At 41.4% G+C, this 16,925-nt stretch overlaps 4 protein-coding genes across 11 annotated transcripts; 2 read left to right on the top strand and 2 right to left on the bottom strand.

The window, feature by feature from the left end:
* Nucleotides 1-532: 532 nt before the first annotated feature.
* LOC113140486 (Fc receptor-like A) lies at nt 533-7,480 on the bottom strand. Of its 5 annotated transcripts, XM_026324322.2 has the most exons (9): nt 6,934-7,480; nt 5,385-5,483; nt 4,936-5,027; nt 4,305-4,664; nt 4,127-4,198; nt 1,885-2,157; nt 1,543-1,803; nt 1,154-1,315; nt 533-772 (listed from the first exon to the last, which is right to left on the bottom strand). In XM_026324322.2, exons 5-9 carry the CDS (start codon nt 4,155-4,157, stop codon nt 726-728), a joined length of 774 nt encoding a protein of 257 aa, XP_026180107.1. In that variant the 5' UTR covers nt 4,158-4,198; nt 4,305-4,664; nt 4,936-5,027; nt 5,385-5,483; nt 6,934-7,480; the 3' UTR covers nt 533-725. The 5 variants fall into 5 exon arrangements, with proteins under 5 accessions (XP_026180107.1, XP_026180118.1, XP_033181592.1 ...); XM_026324333.1 differs by lacking the exons at nt 4,936-5,027; nt 5,385-5,483; nt 6,934-7,480 and adding an exon at nt 4,764-4,786; XM_033325701.1 differs by lacking the exons at nt 4,936-5,027; nt 5,385-5,483; nt 6,934-7,480 and having other exon boundaries at nt 4,305-4,783.
* Nucleotides 7,481-7,727: 247 nt separating this feature from the next.
* LOC113140713 (uncharacterized) lies at nt 7,728-10,086 on the top strand. Its single transcript, XM_026324685.2, has 5 exons — nt 7,728-7,875; nt 8,396-8,731; nt 8,980-9,048; nt 9,312-9,514; nt 9,648-10,086. The coding sequence occupies exons 1-5, from the start codon at nt 7,824-7,826 to the stop codon at nt 9,666-9,668; spliced, it is 681 nt and encodes a 226-aa protein (XP_026180470.1). The 5' UTR covers nt 7,728-7,823; the 3' UTR covers nt 9,669-10,086.
* Nucleotides 10,087-10,245: 159 nt separating this feature from the next.
* On the bottom strand, nt 10,246-13,228 carry LOC113140617 (low affinity immunoglobulin gamma Fc region receptor II-like). 4 transcript variants are annotated; one of them, XM_026324527.1, is made up of 6 exons: nt 13,090-13,228; nt 12,941-13,005; nt 11,625-11,891; nt 11,235-11,489; nt 10,802-10,946; nt 10,246-10,512 (listed from the first exon to the last, which is right to left on the bottom strand). In XM_026324527.1, the coding sequence occupies exons 2-6, from the start codon at nt 12,978-12,980 to the stop codon at nt 10,503-10,505; spliced, it is 717 nt and encodes a 238-aa protein (XP_026180312.1). In that variant the 5' UTR covers nt 12,981-13,005; nt 13,090-13,228; the 3' UTR covers nt 10,246-10,502. The 4 variants fall into 4 exon arrangements, with proteins under 4 accessions (XP_026180312.1, XP_026180310.1, XP_026180309.1 ...); XM_026324525.1 differs by having other exon boundaries at nt 10,802-10,951; XM_026324524.1 differs by having other exon boundaries at nt 10,246-10,951.
* A 425-nt stretch (nt 13,229-13,653) lies between these two features.
* On the top strand, nt 13,654-16,379 carry LOC113141240 (junctional adhesion molecule-like). Its single transcript, XM_026325529.1, has 3 exons — nt 13,654-13,868; nt 14,140-14,478; nt 14,982-16,379. Exons 1-3 carry the CDS (start codon nt 13,814-13,816, stop codon nt 15,113-15,115), a joined length of 528 nt encoding a protein of 175 aa, XP_026181314.1. The 5' UTR covers nt 13,654-13,813; the 3' UTR covers nt 15,116-16,379.
* The last annotated feature ends 546 nt before the right edge of the window (nt 16,380-16,925 follow it).

Below are 16,925 nucleotides of genomic sequence, written 5' to 3' on the forward strand. Positions count from 1 at the left end.
TTACAGTAGCTGTAATAAACTGATTTTATTTGGGGATTTTTGTTGGTGAAGACTGTATATTATCACAGAAGCAGCCAAAGCAACAGTTTTCAGCTCAAGCAACTTAAAAGGAGCCGTAAACGTAGAGAAAACTCAAAGGATAAGACAGATCTGAAATGTTGAAACACAAAAATAGTGACATAGTGTCACTATATATATATATACATATATATATATATAGTGACACTATGTATGTCACTATTTTTGTCACTCCAAATATATATATATATATATATATATATATATATATAGTGACATCTAGTGGCCATATATGGTCATATATACATTTTATATATACATAGATATAGTGACATCTAGTGGCTATATATAGACACTATGTCACTATTTTTGTGTTTCAACATTTAATATAAAATTCCAAATTTCAAAAAAGTTGGGACATTGTATAAAATCTCCATAAAAACAAAATGTAATATAATAAAATAAATGTTAAAACTTAAGGAGTTTGGGAAAGTCATGTTTTTGTTTTCAGTCGTCTATTGTGAATAAAATATGGGTTTATGAGATTTGCAAATCATTGCATTGTGTTTTTAGGTAGATTTTACACAGTGTCCCAACATTTTTGGAGTTGTGGTTGTATATACATATATTGTCTATAATACGAATCAGCATATATATAAACAAGCTGCAGACATTGTTGCTCTTCATCTTCATCATCTTCATCATCATCAGCCCAGTGAGAGACTCCTAGAGCGTCTCTTAGCATCAGCTCGAGCTGCAGGAAAACCAGAAGGTTTTTCAGTGAATTGAACATTTGTCCACATCAGCAGCAGGAAATACAAAGACAAGTGTTCAGTGTTTCCTGTTTCCTGTCTGTTTTCCTGTCTGACAGTCAGAGAGAGAAGGATCCACATACGTCAGATTTGTCAGTTCACCATAAACGTATAAACATCAAAAAGCTGGAAATAAAAATATGAAGGCATCACTGTGCAGACAGAGCTTTAGTTTCAGTCATGGTTTCATAAACATGGTTTCACAGTGAAAACATCAGCTGCTGTCACACTGACTTCACCTGCACTTTGAAAATATTTAGCTGGGGAAAGATCATCAGATCAACAGATTCTACGATCACTAGGATGTTTGGAGGTGCTCTTACCTCGAGCCCACTTCCTGTAGACACATATACACACCACCATGATGAAGGTGATGAACAACAGAACGGAGAACACCAGGTTGAGAATGTACATGGACACAGGAGAAGGAGGAGGAGGAGGAGGAGGAGGAGGAGGAGGACTGACAGTGTTGGGCTGATCCTGGACTGTGAAGAAGAAAATATCACAATAATGTGATGAGATGTGATTTTCATGGGGTCATGTTTCCCACTGCAGGGGCTTCTGGGTAGAGACAGTATGTGGAAGGTCTAATCGTTCATACAGAAACTCCGACCCCTGAACCTCTGAGACGAGTCCTGTCTCCATTACAGCTTTGCCTCAGACACGTGTCGACCTTCCACACATGCATGTAGACAACAAACCGACTCCTCACCTCTGACAGCCAGGAAGCTCTGTGGTGACTGTCCTTCTGTGGGGTGTTCACACTTGTAGAAACCTTCGTCAGACTCTGACACGGGTTTAAGGACCATCTTTCCTTCAGGCTGCGTGCCGATGAAAACGCCGTCCCTGAAGAACGAAGCACTGAAGTCAGACGCCGACTTTGGTGTGTATCTTTGCTTGAAGGAGCAGCGAAGAACCACTTCACCACCCTCTGTCACGGGGAGTGCAGGGACCTCCAGGATCACCTCACCAACTGAAATACAGGAAAGCACACCATGGTCCCTGATTATGGACTTCCTGTGTCCACAGTCTGACTAAAACACTGCAAACTCACTGTTCACTGTGATGTTGAGGACGTTGCTGTGCTCCCCCTGCTCAGACTCACACCAGTACAGTCCAGTGTCTGATGTGTAGACGGCCTTATTGGTGCAGGAGGAGCCTTCTGGAAGACCCCAGCCGGCCTCACATGGAACCAGTGATGAAGAGGAGGTGTTCCTCATCACTTTCCACCCACTGAAGGTTCCCGGCACCTCACAGCTCAGAGTGAAGGTCTCATACCGGAAGAACTGAGATCTGTCAGGATGGATGCTCAGTGTGGAAACTGTGGCTTTGACAACAGATGATACAACAGACTGAAACATGAATCTGACCCTTTGTGGTATTTTATGAACAGAAACACTAAACCTCATGTGTTTTTCCTTTGAGAACGTACTGCATCTGACTGTGACAGTACACAGGCTGCGTACTTTCAATGTACTCAAAGAAGTACTCAGCTCACTCCAGAGTAAAAGTATTTGCTGATGTTAACTACCTTATATACTTCTAATTTGAAGTACTTTATATACCGCTGGGTAGCTGACGTTAACTACCTTATATACTTCTAATTTGAAGTACTTTACATACCGCTGGGTAGCTGACGTTAACTACCTTATATACTTCTAATTTGAAGTACTTTATATACCGCTGGGTAGCTGACGTTAACTACCTTATATACTTCTAATTTGAAGTACTTTCCATACTGCTGGGTAGCTGACGTTAACTACCTTATATACTTCTAATTTGAAGTACTTTACATACCGCTGGGTAGCTGACGTTAACTACCTTATATACTTCTAATTTGAAGTACTTTATATACTGCTGACGTTAACTACCTTATATACTTCTAATTTGAAGTACTTTATATACTGCTGACGTTAACTACCTTATGTACTGCTAATTTGAAGTACTTTATATACTGCTGGGTATCTTGTGAATTTCCCCCCAGGGATCAATAAAGTTTAATGATCAGTCTGTATTTTGTTGGATCCAGCTGATCCTGAACTAAAGTTATCAGATAAATGTAGAGCAGGAAAAAGTCCAAGGTTTGACTCTGACATGTAGTAAAGTCCAAGGAGGAAGTAGCACAACATGGAAATACTCAAAGTACCTCAAATTGTAGTTAATTAAAATGTGTAGTAAAATGTGAACGTTACAAACTTACTGGTAGCTGATTTTCTAAACAGCCATAGTTACCTGTGTTCTTTAGTCTCTGGCTTGTTGTGTGAGTTCCATGTTTTAATTGATTGTCATTAGCATTAGGTGTCACTCTGTGTCAACTCAAATCAGTGTTAAAAAAGTCAAAACATGAATGTTCACCTTAAACTCTAACTAGTATCACACACATGCTGCTAATTAGAAATGCAGCTTATATGTTTTTTAAGGCTGTTTTTGCTAAAAGCGACTTATAGTCCAGAAAATACGGTAATTATGAAGTTATTAAATTATTTACTGGTCATCACCTCATCAACAGTGAAGTGAATGTTGCTGTCAGGTCCCCCCACATTACATTTTCTCTCTTAGCACTGCTGTGACACACACACATTGATTTTTAAAAGTAATTTCAGACGCGGACATGAAATGTGGAAGAGCTGCAACAAGCGTCAGCAGCTTCTATCAAACCACTGACGCTGTGCAGACTTTGTGATGTGGGGGCTCTAGGGCACCACGAAACCCACAATGCTATAACCACAGGGGACTTTTATAAAAAAGCTGTTTTAGGCAAAGGTAGCTCCAATAACAGACTTATCCCAAGTGATTATTTAGCTGTTTCACACATATCAAATATTTCCAGAGCTCTGAAGAATCACAAAAACCTGTAATATTAACCTCCTAAGACCTGAGCTTTGGTTTGGTTTGCATTTTAGATCTCTTCTAGCTCTTTGGGGTTAGGTGGAACCAATAAATATAACAACCAGATATCATCTTTGAACATGAAGCACTTGTCATTTGTGAGTGATCGAGAAAATGAGTTTGGAGATGGAGAATTGTGGTATAAGTCTTATGGGGCAGACAAAGATAAATGTGATGTCCACGTATGTGGACACCAGGTCCTAGGAGGTTAAGACTGAGGCAGAAACTTAAAGATCAAACAAGATAAAATGTAAAAGTATTTAACAACAATCTGACTCCACACAATATTTAAGATTAACAAAACAATAATAAAACATTCAAATCAAACTAAACTGAGAATTTAATCCTAGAGAACAGTGGAGCGTTTTAAGGGTTAAATATTAAAAAAAAATATAAACTTTTCTTACAAAGTAGTTGGTACAAAGTTGTGACCTCCATTGTCTGTTGATGTCTTAGTTTCTATGAAAGTCTGCTCACACCTTTAGTATAAGCAGGAAATAATAGAGCACAATGACACATAACTGAAGTAGGCAAGTCCTTAGCTGGTGTTATTTCCTGTTATACATGCAACAGGTACCAACTTACCTGTGACTTTGAGCTGACAGCTGTTATAGTCTGCTCCATCATCTGTCTTCACATTACACCAGTACAGACCAGAGTCCTCAGTCCTGAGTCTGGACACATGAAGTTTGACTCGTCCTTCTCTGAGGACGTCTTTGTCAAACTGGACTCGTCCTGAAAACTGTTTGTCCTGAGACTCTGGGACCTCAACACCCTCATGTAGATGAAACAGGACTGGGTCTTTGTCCTCAGTTAACAGTTGACAGTAGATGTAAACTGCTGAGAGAGACATGTGAGCTGTGGTTGTGAAGGTCCAGTCCAGTGTGATGTCGTGGTTCTCCTCTGCCTGATAGGAGCTCTGTGTCACATTCACTACAAATGTTCCTGTTGAGGAGACACAGAGGGAAAGTGACGACCACACACACTCACAACTTGGATTATTTTGGATTTCCAATTGATTTGAGTTAGTGGATAAAAACTGACCCCAGGTAAAGGGGGTCAGGCTGATGTTGAAAATACAGGTGTGCACTGTGCAGCACATCTGGGCTAATGTTTTCAAACAGATGTTGACCCAATGAAACAAACATGTTCTTTAAAGTTATTAGTAAATACCCAACATTACTACACAGTAGTATAACAGTAACGTCTGTTTTACCTTCAGCGCAGGGCCAGAAGACGGAACCCAACCACAGGACTGAAGTCCAGAGGCCGAACCTGCAGGTGAAAGCCTTAAAATCCACTTGGAACCTGTGCATGATAGAAATAAGTCTCCGTTTATCCCTGAGGAGAGTGAGGAGTTCTTCCTGTCCAAAGCGGCTTTAAAGTCTCTCCAGAGGGCGGGCAATGTGTCACAGTGTGGAAGGACACTGGAGTATCAAAGCTGACACACATCCTGCACATACAACATTTTCACACATTTGGACCTGGGGATCATCATCACAGTAGGAAGCTGTGGCATCTAACTACATATATTCTTGTATTATTTTAGAGTCAATGTTCATTAAAGGTTCTGGGTAAGAAGCTGAGCCTGGACTCTATAATAATATGCAGTTTTGTCTCCAGCACTGTAAATACTTAAACAAAGAAGAGTTTGTGTGTTGTCACCTTATTCTGATTAACTCATAGATGGTTCATCTGTATCATGTGCTCCAGTTCTCTTCACCTTGGGTCTTTGCAGCCATGGAGCCACCAGGCAGGTCACACCTGTAATACATGGATCAATAGTATGATTCTTCACTGAACTTTGTTTACAGTGAAGATGTGTCTTCTGGCTCTTCACTTTTAATGCAGGGAGTCTATGTGATGGAGGCATTTTTTATTGACTGCAAATGCTGCTTGATCTTTTGGGGAAAATTATGTATTTCTCCGTCATAATAAGCAAAGTACTTTTAATGTACTCAAAGAAGTACTCAGCTCCTTAACTGCAGTAACAGTAGAAATACCACAAATTAAAAATCCTCTGTTCCAAGTAAAAGTACTGCACTCTAAATATTACTGTAGTAAAACTCCAGAAGTACCGTTTCTTACAAAGTAGTTGGCACAATGTCGTGAGCTCCATTCTATGTTGATCTGCATGTGTGAAACAAAGTGCCCACGTCCTTAGTTTAAGTTTAGTTTAAACAGGAAATAAGACGAGCAGGCAGGTACTCAGCTCAGCTGGTGTTATTTCCCGTGTTATGCTCAAAGGTAACATGCATGTTTGAGAGGTTATAGTGCACGAGATGAAATGAGATGAAATGAGATAAACCTTTATTTAAATAGTTCACCACTAAGACAGTTAATGACCTAAAGTCAATGTTGTTTCCTTGGTGCATGTTTTTATGTCAGATGGGTTAAACATAAAAACTTTGGGGAAAGTAACTGGTCTCCTGTTAATTCTGCAGAATGACTCCTTTTACATTAACCAGATGTTGATGCAGTAACTTTTCTGCAGGCTTTTGACTTAAACATCAGAGGCCTCCAATGAACAGACAAACTATTTGGAGACCAGCATCAGTTGACTGTTCTGGCTCCAAATCCTTAAGGCCTTTAGTTTCCCAGGGGAAGAAGGAGCCTTCTTGAAAAGAATCTATGGAATTAAAATAGTGCCATAAATATTTACAGGTGTCTTTTTAGGATTTAATCAGGTTTTGTGCAGTGCAAACTAAATGTGTACTTGTATCTGAACATCTGTCAAATCTCATTTGTCAATTTCTGTGCACAAAGTTTGTTGTTTGAGCATAAGTCCACATTCAGACTCCAGTGTTTCCTTCAAGACGATAAAGGTGGAAAAAATGGTGACATCTAGTGGTCAGGTCATTGTTTCGCTTTTGAGTGAAAGGAGAACGTGAACCTGCAGAAATGAGCCTGAACATCTGGGTCAAACAAACATCTGGAAACAAAAACCAGAAAACATCACTATTTAAATGTCACAGTGATGCCTTCAGGTGTAAAAGGAAGCTCAAGGATTATTCAGCTCTAAATAAATGATATTGCTGTGATTTAATGACAGAGCCAAAAGCTTCTCTGACCTTTGTCAAACAAAAGGTCAAAATGGAGCAGACCAGATGTCAGAGGGTGATTTAGGAGCAAGCTGGGATTTTATGGAAAAGACCAGTCAATGAAAATTAAACAGTGGTTGATAGAAAATATTTAGCAAAGCAAAATTACTCACCTAGTAGGCAGATGGATGGGATCTCCATCCTGTGTTGATGCTGTCGGTCCCCTTCCACATCCAGACCTGCAGGAAATCATCAAAGCAGGTGAGAAATACTTTGACTCAAGCATGACAACATCAATTTCTCCCTATGATGCTCAGTTTGTTGATGAGCCTGAGAAACTCTTGCATGAGAGCTTGGCTGTAACTCAAGGTAAACATTTGCAACAGCTTCCAAATTTCCAAATCATACAATATCATCTTACTACGTGGAAAACTTCCATAGATCACACAACAAGCAAATCAATCAGCCAAACAATCAACCCTTCACCACAACAACAGACGTTACCTTCTTTCATTTTCACGAAAAAAACAGGTTGGAGCTGCAGCTCCAGAGACACAAGACAAGTTGAGGCTTCTGTCATTTTAAAACCTGTGCATGAACTCAGCTCGAACCCTGAACTACGTTTGCTGCTATGAAAAGAAACAACCAGAACCTAATTTAACATGTATCATAGACACAACAAGAAAAAACTGTGGGCACTAGTCAAAAGTCACCTTTAACCTTTAACATACAACATGACAAGTAATCTATTAGTTTTGGATACATATCTCTTACATGTATTAAATTACAGATATCTTTAATTACTAGTCCAAAGTCCATGGAATATATCTGGAATTTGACTTTTAACCTCACAGTGTGAAATCTATTTAATGTTTAATGGCTCTCCATAGCTGCCATATCCAGCTCTGTTTATACATGAAAGGTATGAAACGTTTCCGCCCAGGAGAAATTACAGTGCCAACCAAAAGTGAAAGTGAAACTTTTTCTTTGATCCTGGACTCTTTGGACTTGTGAGCTCTAAAAACTTAACAAACGACACTTTGGACCTTTAATCGATGCAGTGATGAGGAATAAACTGATTCTACCGATACTTTTCCTACTGGTTAACGGTGCAGGTAGGATATTTCTGACCTGAGCTAGTTTGGAGTAAAAGGTGGAGCGGATCTTCAAAGAAGAGAAAACCACCGTCACTCTGGCTCAGGGCCCTTTAAATGGTCTATTTGTTTCCAATTCATGGTGCAGGAGTTTAAAAGGCTCAGAGCCTTAAAAATCTGTATGAGCATTTCCTTGTTGTGTAAACCTGATATATTGATATGTTCATGGGCCTTGGTCTCTAAAGACTGGCTGGTTTATTGTTGTCGTCCTTGACTCACTAACAAGCCTGAGGATGAAGACAACTTTAATGAAACATATGCAGAAAGTCACTGGTGATTCTTTTAAGTGATTCATTTATAAGTGATATTAGACACTTAATGGGTCAAATGTTGAATTTTTGAACTGACAGCACATGAACTCTCTCACTTCCTAAAGTATCTAAAGTAGTCTGGTCTGAATATGTACTGGTGTCTGCAGGTTCTCTTTGTTCAATCAGTATTTCTGATTATTGCTAAGAGCTTTTCTTGTCTGTTGTTGCAGGACGGGATCAGGATCAGTTAGTTTGTTCTGAGACGACTAAAGCAGCAGTCGGGGACAACGTGACTTTAAACTGCAGACGTGAATCAGGCTCTAGTTTGGAGAACGAAGCCAACTTGGAATGGAAATTCAATGACAGTCTATATGTGATTGTTTACCGCAGTAGGGACTTCAACACAGATGATCAGGCTCAACAATTCAAAGACAGAGTAACTGCAGAAAAAAACCACAACATTTCATTAACACTCCTAAACGTTACTGCAGCTGATCAGGGAAACTACACCTGCATTGTTGGAGTCAGAAGTGACCGAACAAACTGCAGCACTGAGCTCATCATTAGTGAGTACGAACAGACCTACACTGAAACATCCTCTGATCATTCAACGTCGTTATGCATGAACTTATTTCTGCAATAAATGGATGAAATGAAAAATGTGAAGCTCCTCTAATGATTAATCAGAGCACAGGTGGACTGAGCTGTGTCAGAGTGCAGCTTCAGTGGGATGATACACTGCACATACACTTTGCTGTCTGTCAGTACATTCACAGTAACTTAATGCTGCTTTGTGTTGTTGCACATTTAACAGACCAGACAGGGACTGACCCCCCATCCAGTCCGATTGGAGGGAATAACACGACCAACGTGACAGAATCCAGTAAGTAACTTTTGTGTTTCCAGAAATAAGTTTTATCTGTTCTGCTTTTGTAAAACCTCAATTCAGAGTCACAGCATTTGTTTGAGAACATAAGGACAGATGGGACTGAGTGAAACAGGAGCAGCTGGAAAGTGAAATGATATTTCACAGAAAATGTTTAAGTAGCACAATAAATATACAAATGTTAAAGAAGTGGAAACTAAAGTCAGCAGAGCTTCATCTTTATCTCCCTGTGCTCATCTCACTCTCTCTCATTCTTCCAGGTTCCATCGAAACTTGGCAAATAGCCTTAATTGTTGTTGGACTTGGCATAGTTGGATTTTTCATCTGTTACTGTTATCATCATCGTCTTAGCCGTTTTTTTCATCCTATCACCATAAGGCAGAGGGGAGGGCAGAATGAGACGGGACAGCCTGTGGAAATGGAAAATCTGAATCAATCATCACCCAGAAAACGGCGCAACAGGGTGAGGAAAAGTTTTGCATCAATGATATTAAGAAAAACTATTTTTCAGATCTGAGGTTTGACACCAGTGCTCAGGTTTCCTGGACATTTATTGACATGTGACATTGTGTTAATTGATCACGGTCTCTCCACAGAAAACTAATCAAAGACTGTGATGGAGTCTCAGTAGAAAGACCCTGAGGAAACCATGGCTGAAGGACTGGATGTTGTTGTGGGAAATGGTTTGACCTCAGACCAGTGAATCTTGGAAAAATCCTCCTACTTTTAAAAGACAGATTTAATCTGTAGAGGTCGACTGATCGATTAAAGGAAACGCAGAAAAAAATTTGTCTGTGGATTTAAATTCTAATGTTATAAATCAATATGGATCAATTCATCCTTCTTATTAGATTATAGATTAACTTTGATATTTGGTTGACAGCACAGAGGACAGAAACCCATATCGGTCGACCTCTAGTGACGAGGAATGAAATGAAACACTGAGATGTGCAGAGTTTGAAACAGGTCTTGGCTGGACAAGGAATCAGTGGTTTGGGCCTTGTATCAGGAAAACAATAAACCTTTTACACCAGACTCTGCCAAGACTCCAGTGTTTCATTCAAATTCATTTAAAAAGTGGAACAAATGGTGACATCTAGTGGTCAAGGTCCGGAACATGAACCTGCAGAAATCAGCCTCAACATCTGGATCAACAAAGACACTAACATCTGGAAGGAAAACAGAGCAACACGATCAAAAACCAGAAAATAATTTTATTTGAATAGTGGGAGTCAAAGTCACGCTGGTGCCTTCAGGCGTAACAGGAATTTCAAGGATTATTCAGCTGTGAATAAATTATATTGATTATATTATATTATATTATATTGATTTATATTGAACATTTGAAGACTGACTGTTAAACATGTGAACATTATATACACACATATCTTCATCTCCATCATCTTCATCATCATCAGCCCAATGAGAGACTCCCAGAGCGTCTCTTAGCATCAGCTCGAGCTGCAGGAAAACCAGAAGGTTTTTCAGTGAATTGAACATTTGTCCACATCAGCAGCAGGAAATACAAAGACAAGTGTTCAGTGTTTCCTGTTTCAGCCCCGTCTCCTCCCTGCTGCTAATGACAACACCTGTCACCTGCCCACAGGCAGGGGGCGCCACAGTGTTTGATTTTCACTTCTTCCTGTTGTGTTAGTTTCTGTCACACACTGACGTCACCTGCACTTTGTTTACTGTCTAGATTGTCTTCTACAGATTCTACGATCACTGGGATGTTTGGAGGTGCTCTTACCTCGAGCCCACTTCCTGTAGATATATATACACACCACCATGATGAAGGTGTAGAGGACGAACAGCAGGATGGTGCACACCAGCTTGAGAAGGGACATGACCACAGGAGGAGGAGGAGGAGGAGGACTGACAGTGTTGGGCTGATCCTGGACTGTGAAGAAGAAAAAGACCACATTTTATTCTTTGTGTCAATCAATCAGGGCACAGATTAAAAACATGCTCACAAAGAGGAGGACAGTCCTGGTTTTAGAACTACTGAATATCTGTTCATCACTTCACACCCAGAGCCAGGTGATGTCTCTCAGCTCTGCTAGCCCTCATGACTCTCTGCTACCTACAGCCCTTCTTTTTTTATTCCAGCTTCTCCTGTGTTGTCAAAGTCCGCTGTAAATCAGCCCGCCTAGGCAAGAATTAAGGAACTGGCATCGTGTCACCTGTCAACCAGCTCTGCAGGGACTCTCCTTTCGAGGGGTGTGCACACTTGTAGAAACCTTCATCCGACTTGGACACGGCTGGAAGGATCTTCTGCCCTGCAGCCTCAGTCCCAATGAAAACGTCATCCTTGTAGAAGTCAGCTGAGAAATACGACGTAGGTGAATATTGTTCTTCTTCCTTGTAGGAGCAGCGAAGAGTCACTTTATCTCCCTCCATCACTGGAACTACAGGGCTCTCCAGGATCACAACTTTCCCTGTGAGGTAAAAGAACAAAGCCCAGTAAACACATAAAATCCAGAGTTAGTGGACTTTATTCCTAACTAGTAGAACTAATGATTCTAAAAGCATCCAGCAGATCATAAACCGGCTCCACACACACTTGGTTTTACCCGTCACCGTGATGTTGATGCTGTTGCTGCGCTGGCCATGCTCGGACTCACACCAGTACACCCCAGTGTCTGATGGGTAGGCAGTCTCGATTTTGCAGGAGGATCCACTGGGGACCGCCCAGCCGTACTGGCAGGGCTGGGCCATCTTAGCGGAGGTGTTTCTCTTCACCACCCAGCTGCTGCAGTTCGCAGAGGCTCTGCAGCTCAGAGAGATTTCATCATAGCGGAAGAACTGCAACCTGCTGGGACTGATGCTCAGCGTGGAGGCTGAGGATCAAACAGGAAATCATGAGAGAGGAGTCGGTTTCTGTGAAAAAGCTCAGAATGATCACGCAGAGACTCTGCTGTGGTTTAACCTGCAATCATGCGTCTATGGACAGAGGTGGAAACAACACGTCACTGACATATTTACCTTGTAAGAGGATGTGGTTGATGTTCTGCTTTCTTATTTCCACACCCCGCAGCACTATACAGTGTTTTGAGTCCACCTGCTGAATCTGACTCTAGTGCTCCACATGTTCAGCAGCTGGTTTCTGACTGTCTGCCTGCTGTGGCTTTTATGTCTGCAGCTCTGAGCTGAGTGAAACTGAGGGAGCTGCAGACTCATCTGATCATTTCCCAAGTTAATACTGTTTTAAAACTGGCTTTGAGACATTATTAAAAATATTTCAACCTTATTAACAGAAGTTTTAAAGCTGCATCTGGTTCTATCCTTCGTTCTATTGTTGGTTCTATTGTTGGTTCTATTGTTGGCCTCTTTCAGGGCCTCGCGTTGAGTAGTTGTGCTCAGTGTAGTTTCCAGCTCAAACAGATACATATTCTAAGGAAACCAATCTGTGTCCTGCATCAAGTGGCAGGTCGACAAAGTTAAGAACCAGTGAAAGTGTCAGCTCAGGTTAATAACAGCAGCTTGTTTTAAAGCACATCCTCATTAAAACTGGATAAAGGTGTGAAAAGCGTCTGTCCAGACTAAATCGAAACTAAAACATTTTGCTGTTTTCTTTGATTCAGATCTCAAATTTGATAAATCAGTTCTGCTTCCTGCATTTATTACTGTGTGCGGGTGTTAAGCTCCCTCTCCTCCTTTAAATCAAAACTCTAAACACACTTTCTCACTGTGGGTCATTACCTCATGTTGTTTCTTTTTTACCAGTCTGAGCAAATATAATCTGCAGTTTTTCTTTGACTGTTCAGATCTGCACAGCCCTTTGGTCAACCTTGGGTTGTTTTTAAAAGTGCTTTAGAAATAAATAGGGAATGAATCACTAAATCTGTTTTTCCTCTGGTGAAAAGAGTAGAAAAGAAAAATCACTCACTGAGCAGCAGGCAGACTGATGCAATGCCCATCCTGTTCATACATCAGGTTCAACCACGTTCAGATCTGACAGGAAATCATGAAAGCCAATGTTGAGCAACACGAAAACACTAAACATACATAAAAAAAAAAAAGAGAGAAATCACTGACCTGCAGTGAAATTGATCTAAATTTACCACCAGCAGTCTCTACAGGACATGTCTCTGCATCAGTTTGTCCTGCTGCATCACCGGCTTCGAAACTCAACCTCTTTGTTTGACAGCTCTTCACAGAAAACCACAGAATACATAGGAAGCCTGCCCCCGTTTCAGCAAACAGGACATGAAACCATGAGCTAACCTTTAGCAGAAACTGAAGGAAAGATCAGAAAATGCAAAATCCTCCTGTGCCTAAACAGAAATGCACAATATCTAAATCTTTTCAGCTACTTTAAAGACTAATATTCATAACAACCCCCTTAGTGTCCCACTGATCTATAACATGGTTTAGATGTAAAAACCTTTGACTAACTTCACTAACGTGAATAACACCCTGACTAAGAGCCCAGAGCCTCCATCCCTCAGCTTCTTGATTTTGTTTCCTAGTTGGAGAAATGAAAGTCCCCATTTCCCTCCCTGCGTTTTAAACAGTAATCTGATCCAAAGAGTCAGTCAGGACAGGAGAGAAACTGGACGTTACACTTTACTGCTCCCACCTCACACTGGGTCTAAGAGCAAGTGGCCACAGCTGCCCAAATGCCAACTGAGCGAAAAATGCTTTTGAAAGTGAAAATGAAACGCAGCAATGACTCAGGCAGTCATCCCCTGTCTGTCATTATCAGAGCTCTGTTTGTTCTTCAGCACCAAACATTTGGGAACCTTTGGATCTTTAATCCATGGAGAAGATTATTCTACTGATGTGTCTGTTTCTTCCATTTGCAGGATCACCAGGTTGTATTTCTGACTATATCAATATTCCCATTAACACAGTGTAGATTTGTATGATCATTCATTTGCTGGTCTAGCTGGAGCCTTTATGGTGCAGGATCAGTCTTTATGTGCAGTCATCAGTGTGGGCAGATGTAAGTACAGGTCATGTAAATACTGAGTTAACCTTTGGTGGACGAAATTATTTCATATGATATAAAATGAGGAAAACAAACTCTGTGCTGTGGTAACTGGACGGGAGCTTTACTGACCCTGTTTGGATTTTCTGTTGCAGGAGCCGATCGGTTACTTTGCCCAAAGCGAGTGGAGGCAGCAGTGGGACTGGACGTGACTCTGCACTGCTGCCTCCAGACTCGTCAGACCCCAGAGGTCACTTTTGTTCAGTGGACCTTCAATGGTTCGGAACTTGTCATTCTTTACCGAAGCAGAGCGGTTTCTGCAGAACATATTCCCGCAGAACAATTTAAAGGCAGAGTCTCTTTTTCCCAAAGAGACAAACTGAATTTTTCAGTCACAATCTCAGCAGTTCAGAAAACGGATCAGGGGATTTACAGCTGCAAGGCTGGAGCTAAGAGACGGTTCACCTGTGAGACTGAGCTCCTCGTTGGCACAGGTGAGCTGCACCGACATGAAAAACACTTGGAATCACCTTCAGTGATTTTCTTTTTATAAATCGAAGCAGCTCTGACTCACACTTCCATCCTGGCTTCATTGTTCAGACTCCAGGTTTGTGGATCAGTGGCTGAGGGGAGCACGGTGTGATAAGGCTGTAACACATTGTTCATTATTCAAAGTCAGAGGGAGACCTGGTGGTGTTTTCTGGGGGCCTGGTGGGTCACCATTTACTACTGGTTTCAATTTGGTGGTCCTTAAATCAGATTTAGAATAGACATGTGGGGGGGGGCAGCAAACCTTTCAGTCTGAAGAACCTGCCTCAGGTCTGTAATTCCTCTTAGAGACACCAACATGCAGCTCACAACAAATCACAACAGCTGGAATGAAACTGATTTGCTCACCAGGATCTTGATCCGTGGGTCACCACAGGTTTGCAGGAATCTGCTGCAGACACAGCTCAGTGCAAACACAAACATTAACGTCTGTCCTGTGCTCTTTCAGGTGGAGAGCGCAGCACCGGCTTTAAGCTGATGACCATCTCTTGTGCTGGTCTTGTCGTCCTCATCTTTGCTGTGGTGCTGTATGTAATATACAGTAAGTCAAACGTTTGTCATCTTTTCTATTGTTATTTTTGATGCTTAACCTCCAAAAGATCTAGTCCCGTGGACTTGAGTAAAAATCGTGTTTCAAGCTTAAACAGACTTGCAGAGGAAACCAGGCTGCGAGGAACAGGCAGGGACTGAAACCATCCTCAAAATACAGCAAACAGTCTGGGGGATGAGAGACACAGGCCAGTCTGTGCACTGGTGAGACAACTGGAAACAGGTGTGTGAGTGGGCGGAGCAGGTGGACAGAAAACAGGAAGGAGACCAAACCTAGGCAGGAGATTTCACGTAGTGCATCATGGTCCTAAAGGTAGAAACAGATAACGTGTGACACTTTCTGTCTAATATACAACACTGAATGGAAAATGTGTGAACATTTTTACAGAAGTGGGAATGTCAGTGATGCAGCCTGTGGTACAGACACATTATGTAAATATTAACACTGCAGAAATATTCCAGAGTGTCCTCAACTTCTGCTTTTATAGATCGAAACTTTGTTTAATGGCAGTTTTCCTTCTCAGTGGACCAGCAGGGTTTGACTGAAGGTTGATGACAAAACAGTTTGGCTTAGATTTTGGGGAATTTCATTACCTGCTTGTCTTCTCACTGAAACAGGGAAGAAAAATCAAAACGTGAGGGAGGAACCGCTTCCTATGCCACAACTATCTGAATAACAAGTCTGAAGGTCACATCCTATGACTGGAATCAGACTGGACTCACTGGAGGCTGTGGTGGAGAGACTCACCTCACTGAGCTGCAGGACTGAACGATACAAGAGATCCTTCGTCCCCACTGCCATCAGGCTCTAAACACCGTAGGCAATGGAAGATGACTTATCTCATCTCCATCCATTTATCTATACCCCCTTAGTCCTAACCAGGGTCCCAGGGATCTGCTGGAGCCTATCCCAGCTCTCTTTGGGTGAAAGGCAGGGGGACACCCTGGACAGGTCCCCAGTCCACCACACTCTATGCTCTTATATGCCAATGTAACACACAGCTGTGACTGAAACAACTAAACTCTTGAAAAACACTAAAATATCTTGCCACAAAAGGACTACAAACATCATTTCATGATCCATGAAGTGAATGTTTGAATTTTGGCACTAATGACGCTTTTAAAACCTGCCTGCTCCATGTGCAGGAGCCCAGTTCTCAGTGTTGGTGGGTTGAGTCCGACTGTTGTGCGGCGCAGGTCTCCCTTCCCTCTCCGTCTCCCCTGTTTCCCCCCTTCCTGTTTTGAATCTACCGTATGGTTAATGACCTGTGGATGAATCGTTAAATTATAGTCCTGTACTGGACTGTTGATGCATGGCATATTACCTGACTCTATACTGACTGTAACTGAAAAGCTTCTGAGCTAAGCAAGATACTACATGTGTTTGTATGTTTATTAATCTGTATTTACAGTCATTTTATTCTCTTTTCAATTAGTTTTTATGGTTTTAATGATTGATTTTTCTGGCTCTATATGTTTTACTGTTATTGCTTTTTACCTGCTTGTGTCCTGTTTGCTTCTGTTGATCGTCTGTCATCTGTGGTTTCTCAGCCCTGCACACCTTGTTGTCATGTTTCAGAGTCCACATACTGTACGTGTGGCACAGAGGTACAGTGGGAAGTGTGTATGGTACATTGTGGTTTCTGAATGAGAACACAATGATTCGATAAATGGAGTGAACTACACATGTTTGCCTCAAGCTGTTGACAAAATGAAAACTAAATACATTCTGTGGCACATTTAGCTGTAAGATCCAGTCTGATGTGTTCTGAGGTTGGATTAGACCATATAGTGTTGACAAGTGCTGCGAGGCTGTTTGACTAAAGTCAACATAATATCACTT

This window comes from Mastacembelus armatus, chromosome 18 (genome assembly GCF_900324485.2).
Source record: "Mastacembelus armatus chromosome 18, fMasArm1.2, whole genome shotgun sequence".
Classification (NCBI taxonomy): domain Eukaryota; kingdom Metazoa; phylum Chordata; class Actinopteri; order Synbranchiformes; family Mastacembelidae; genus Mastacembelus; species Mastacembelus armatus.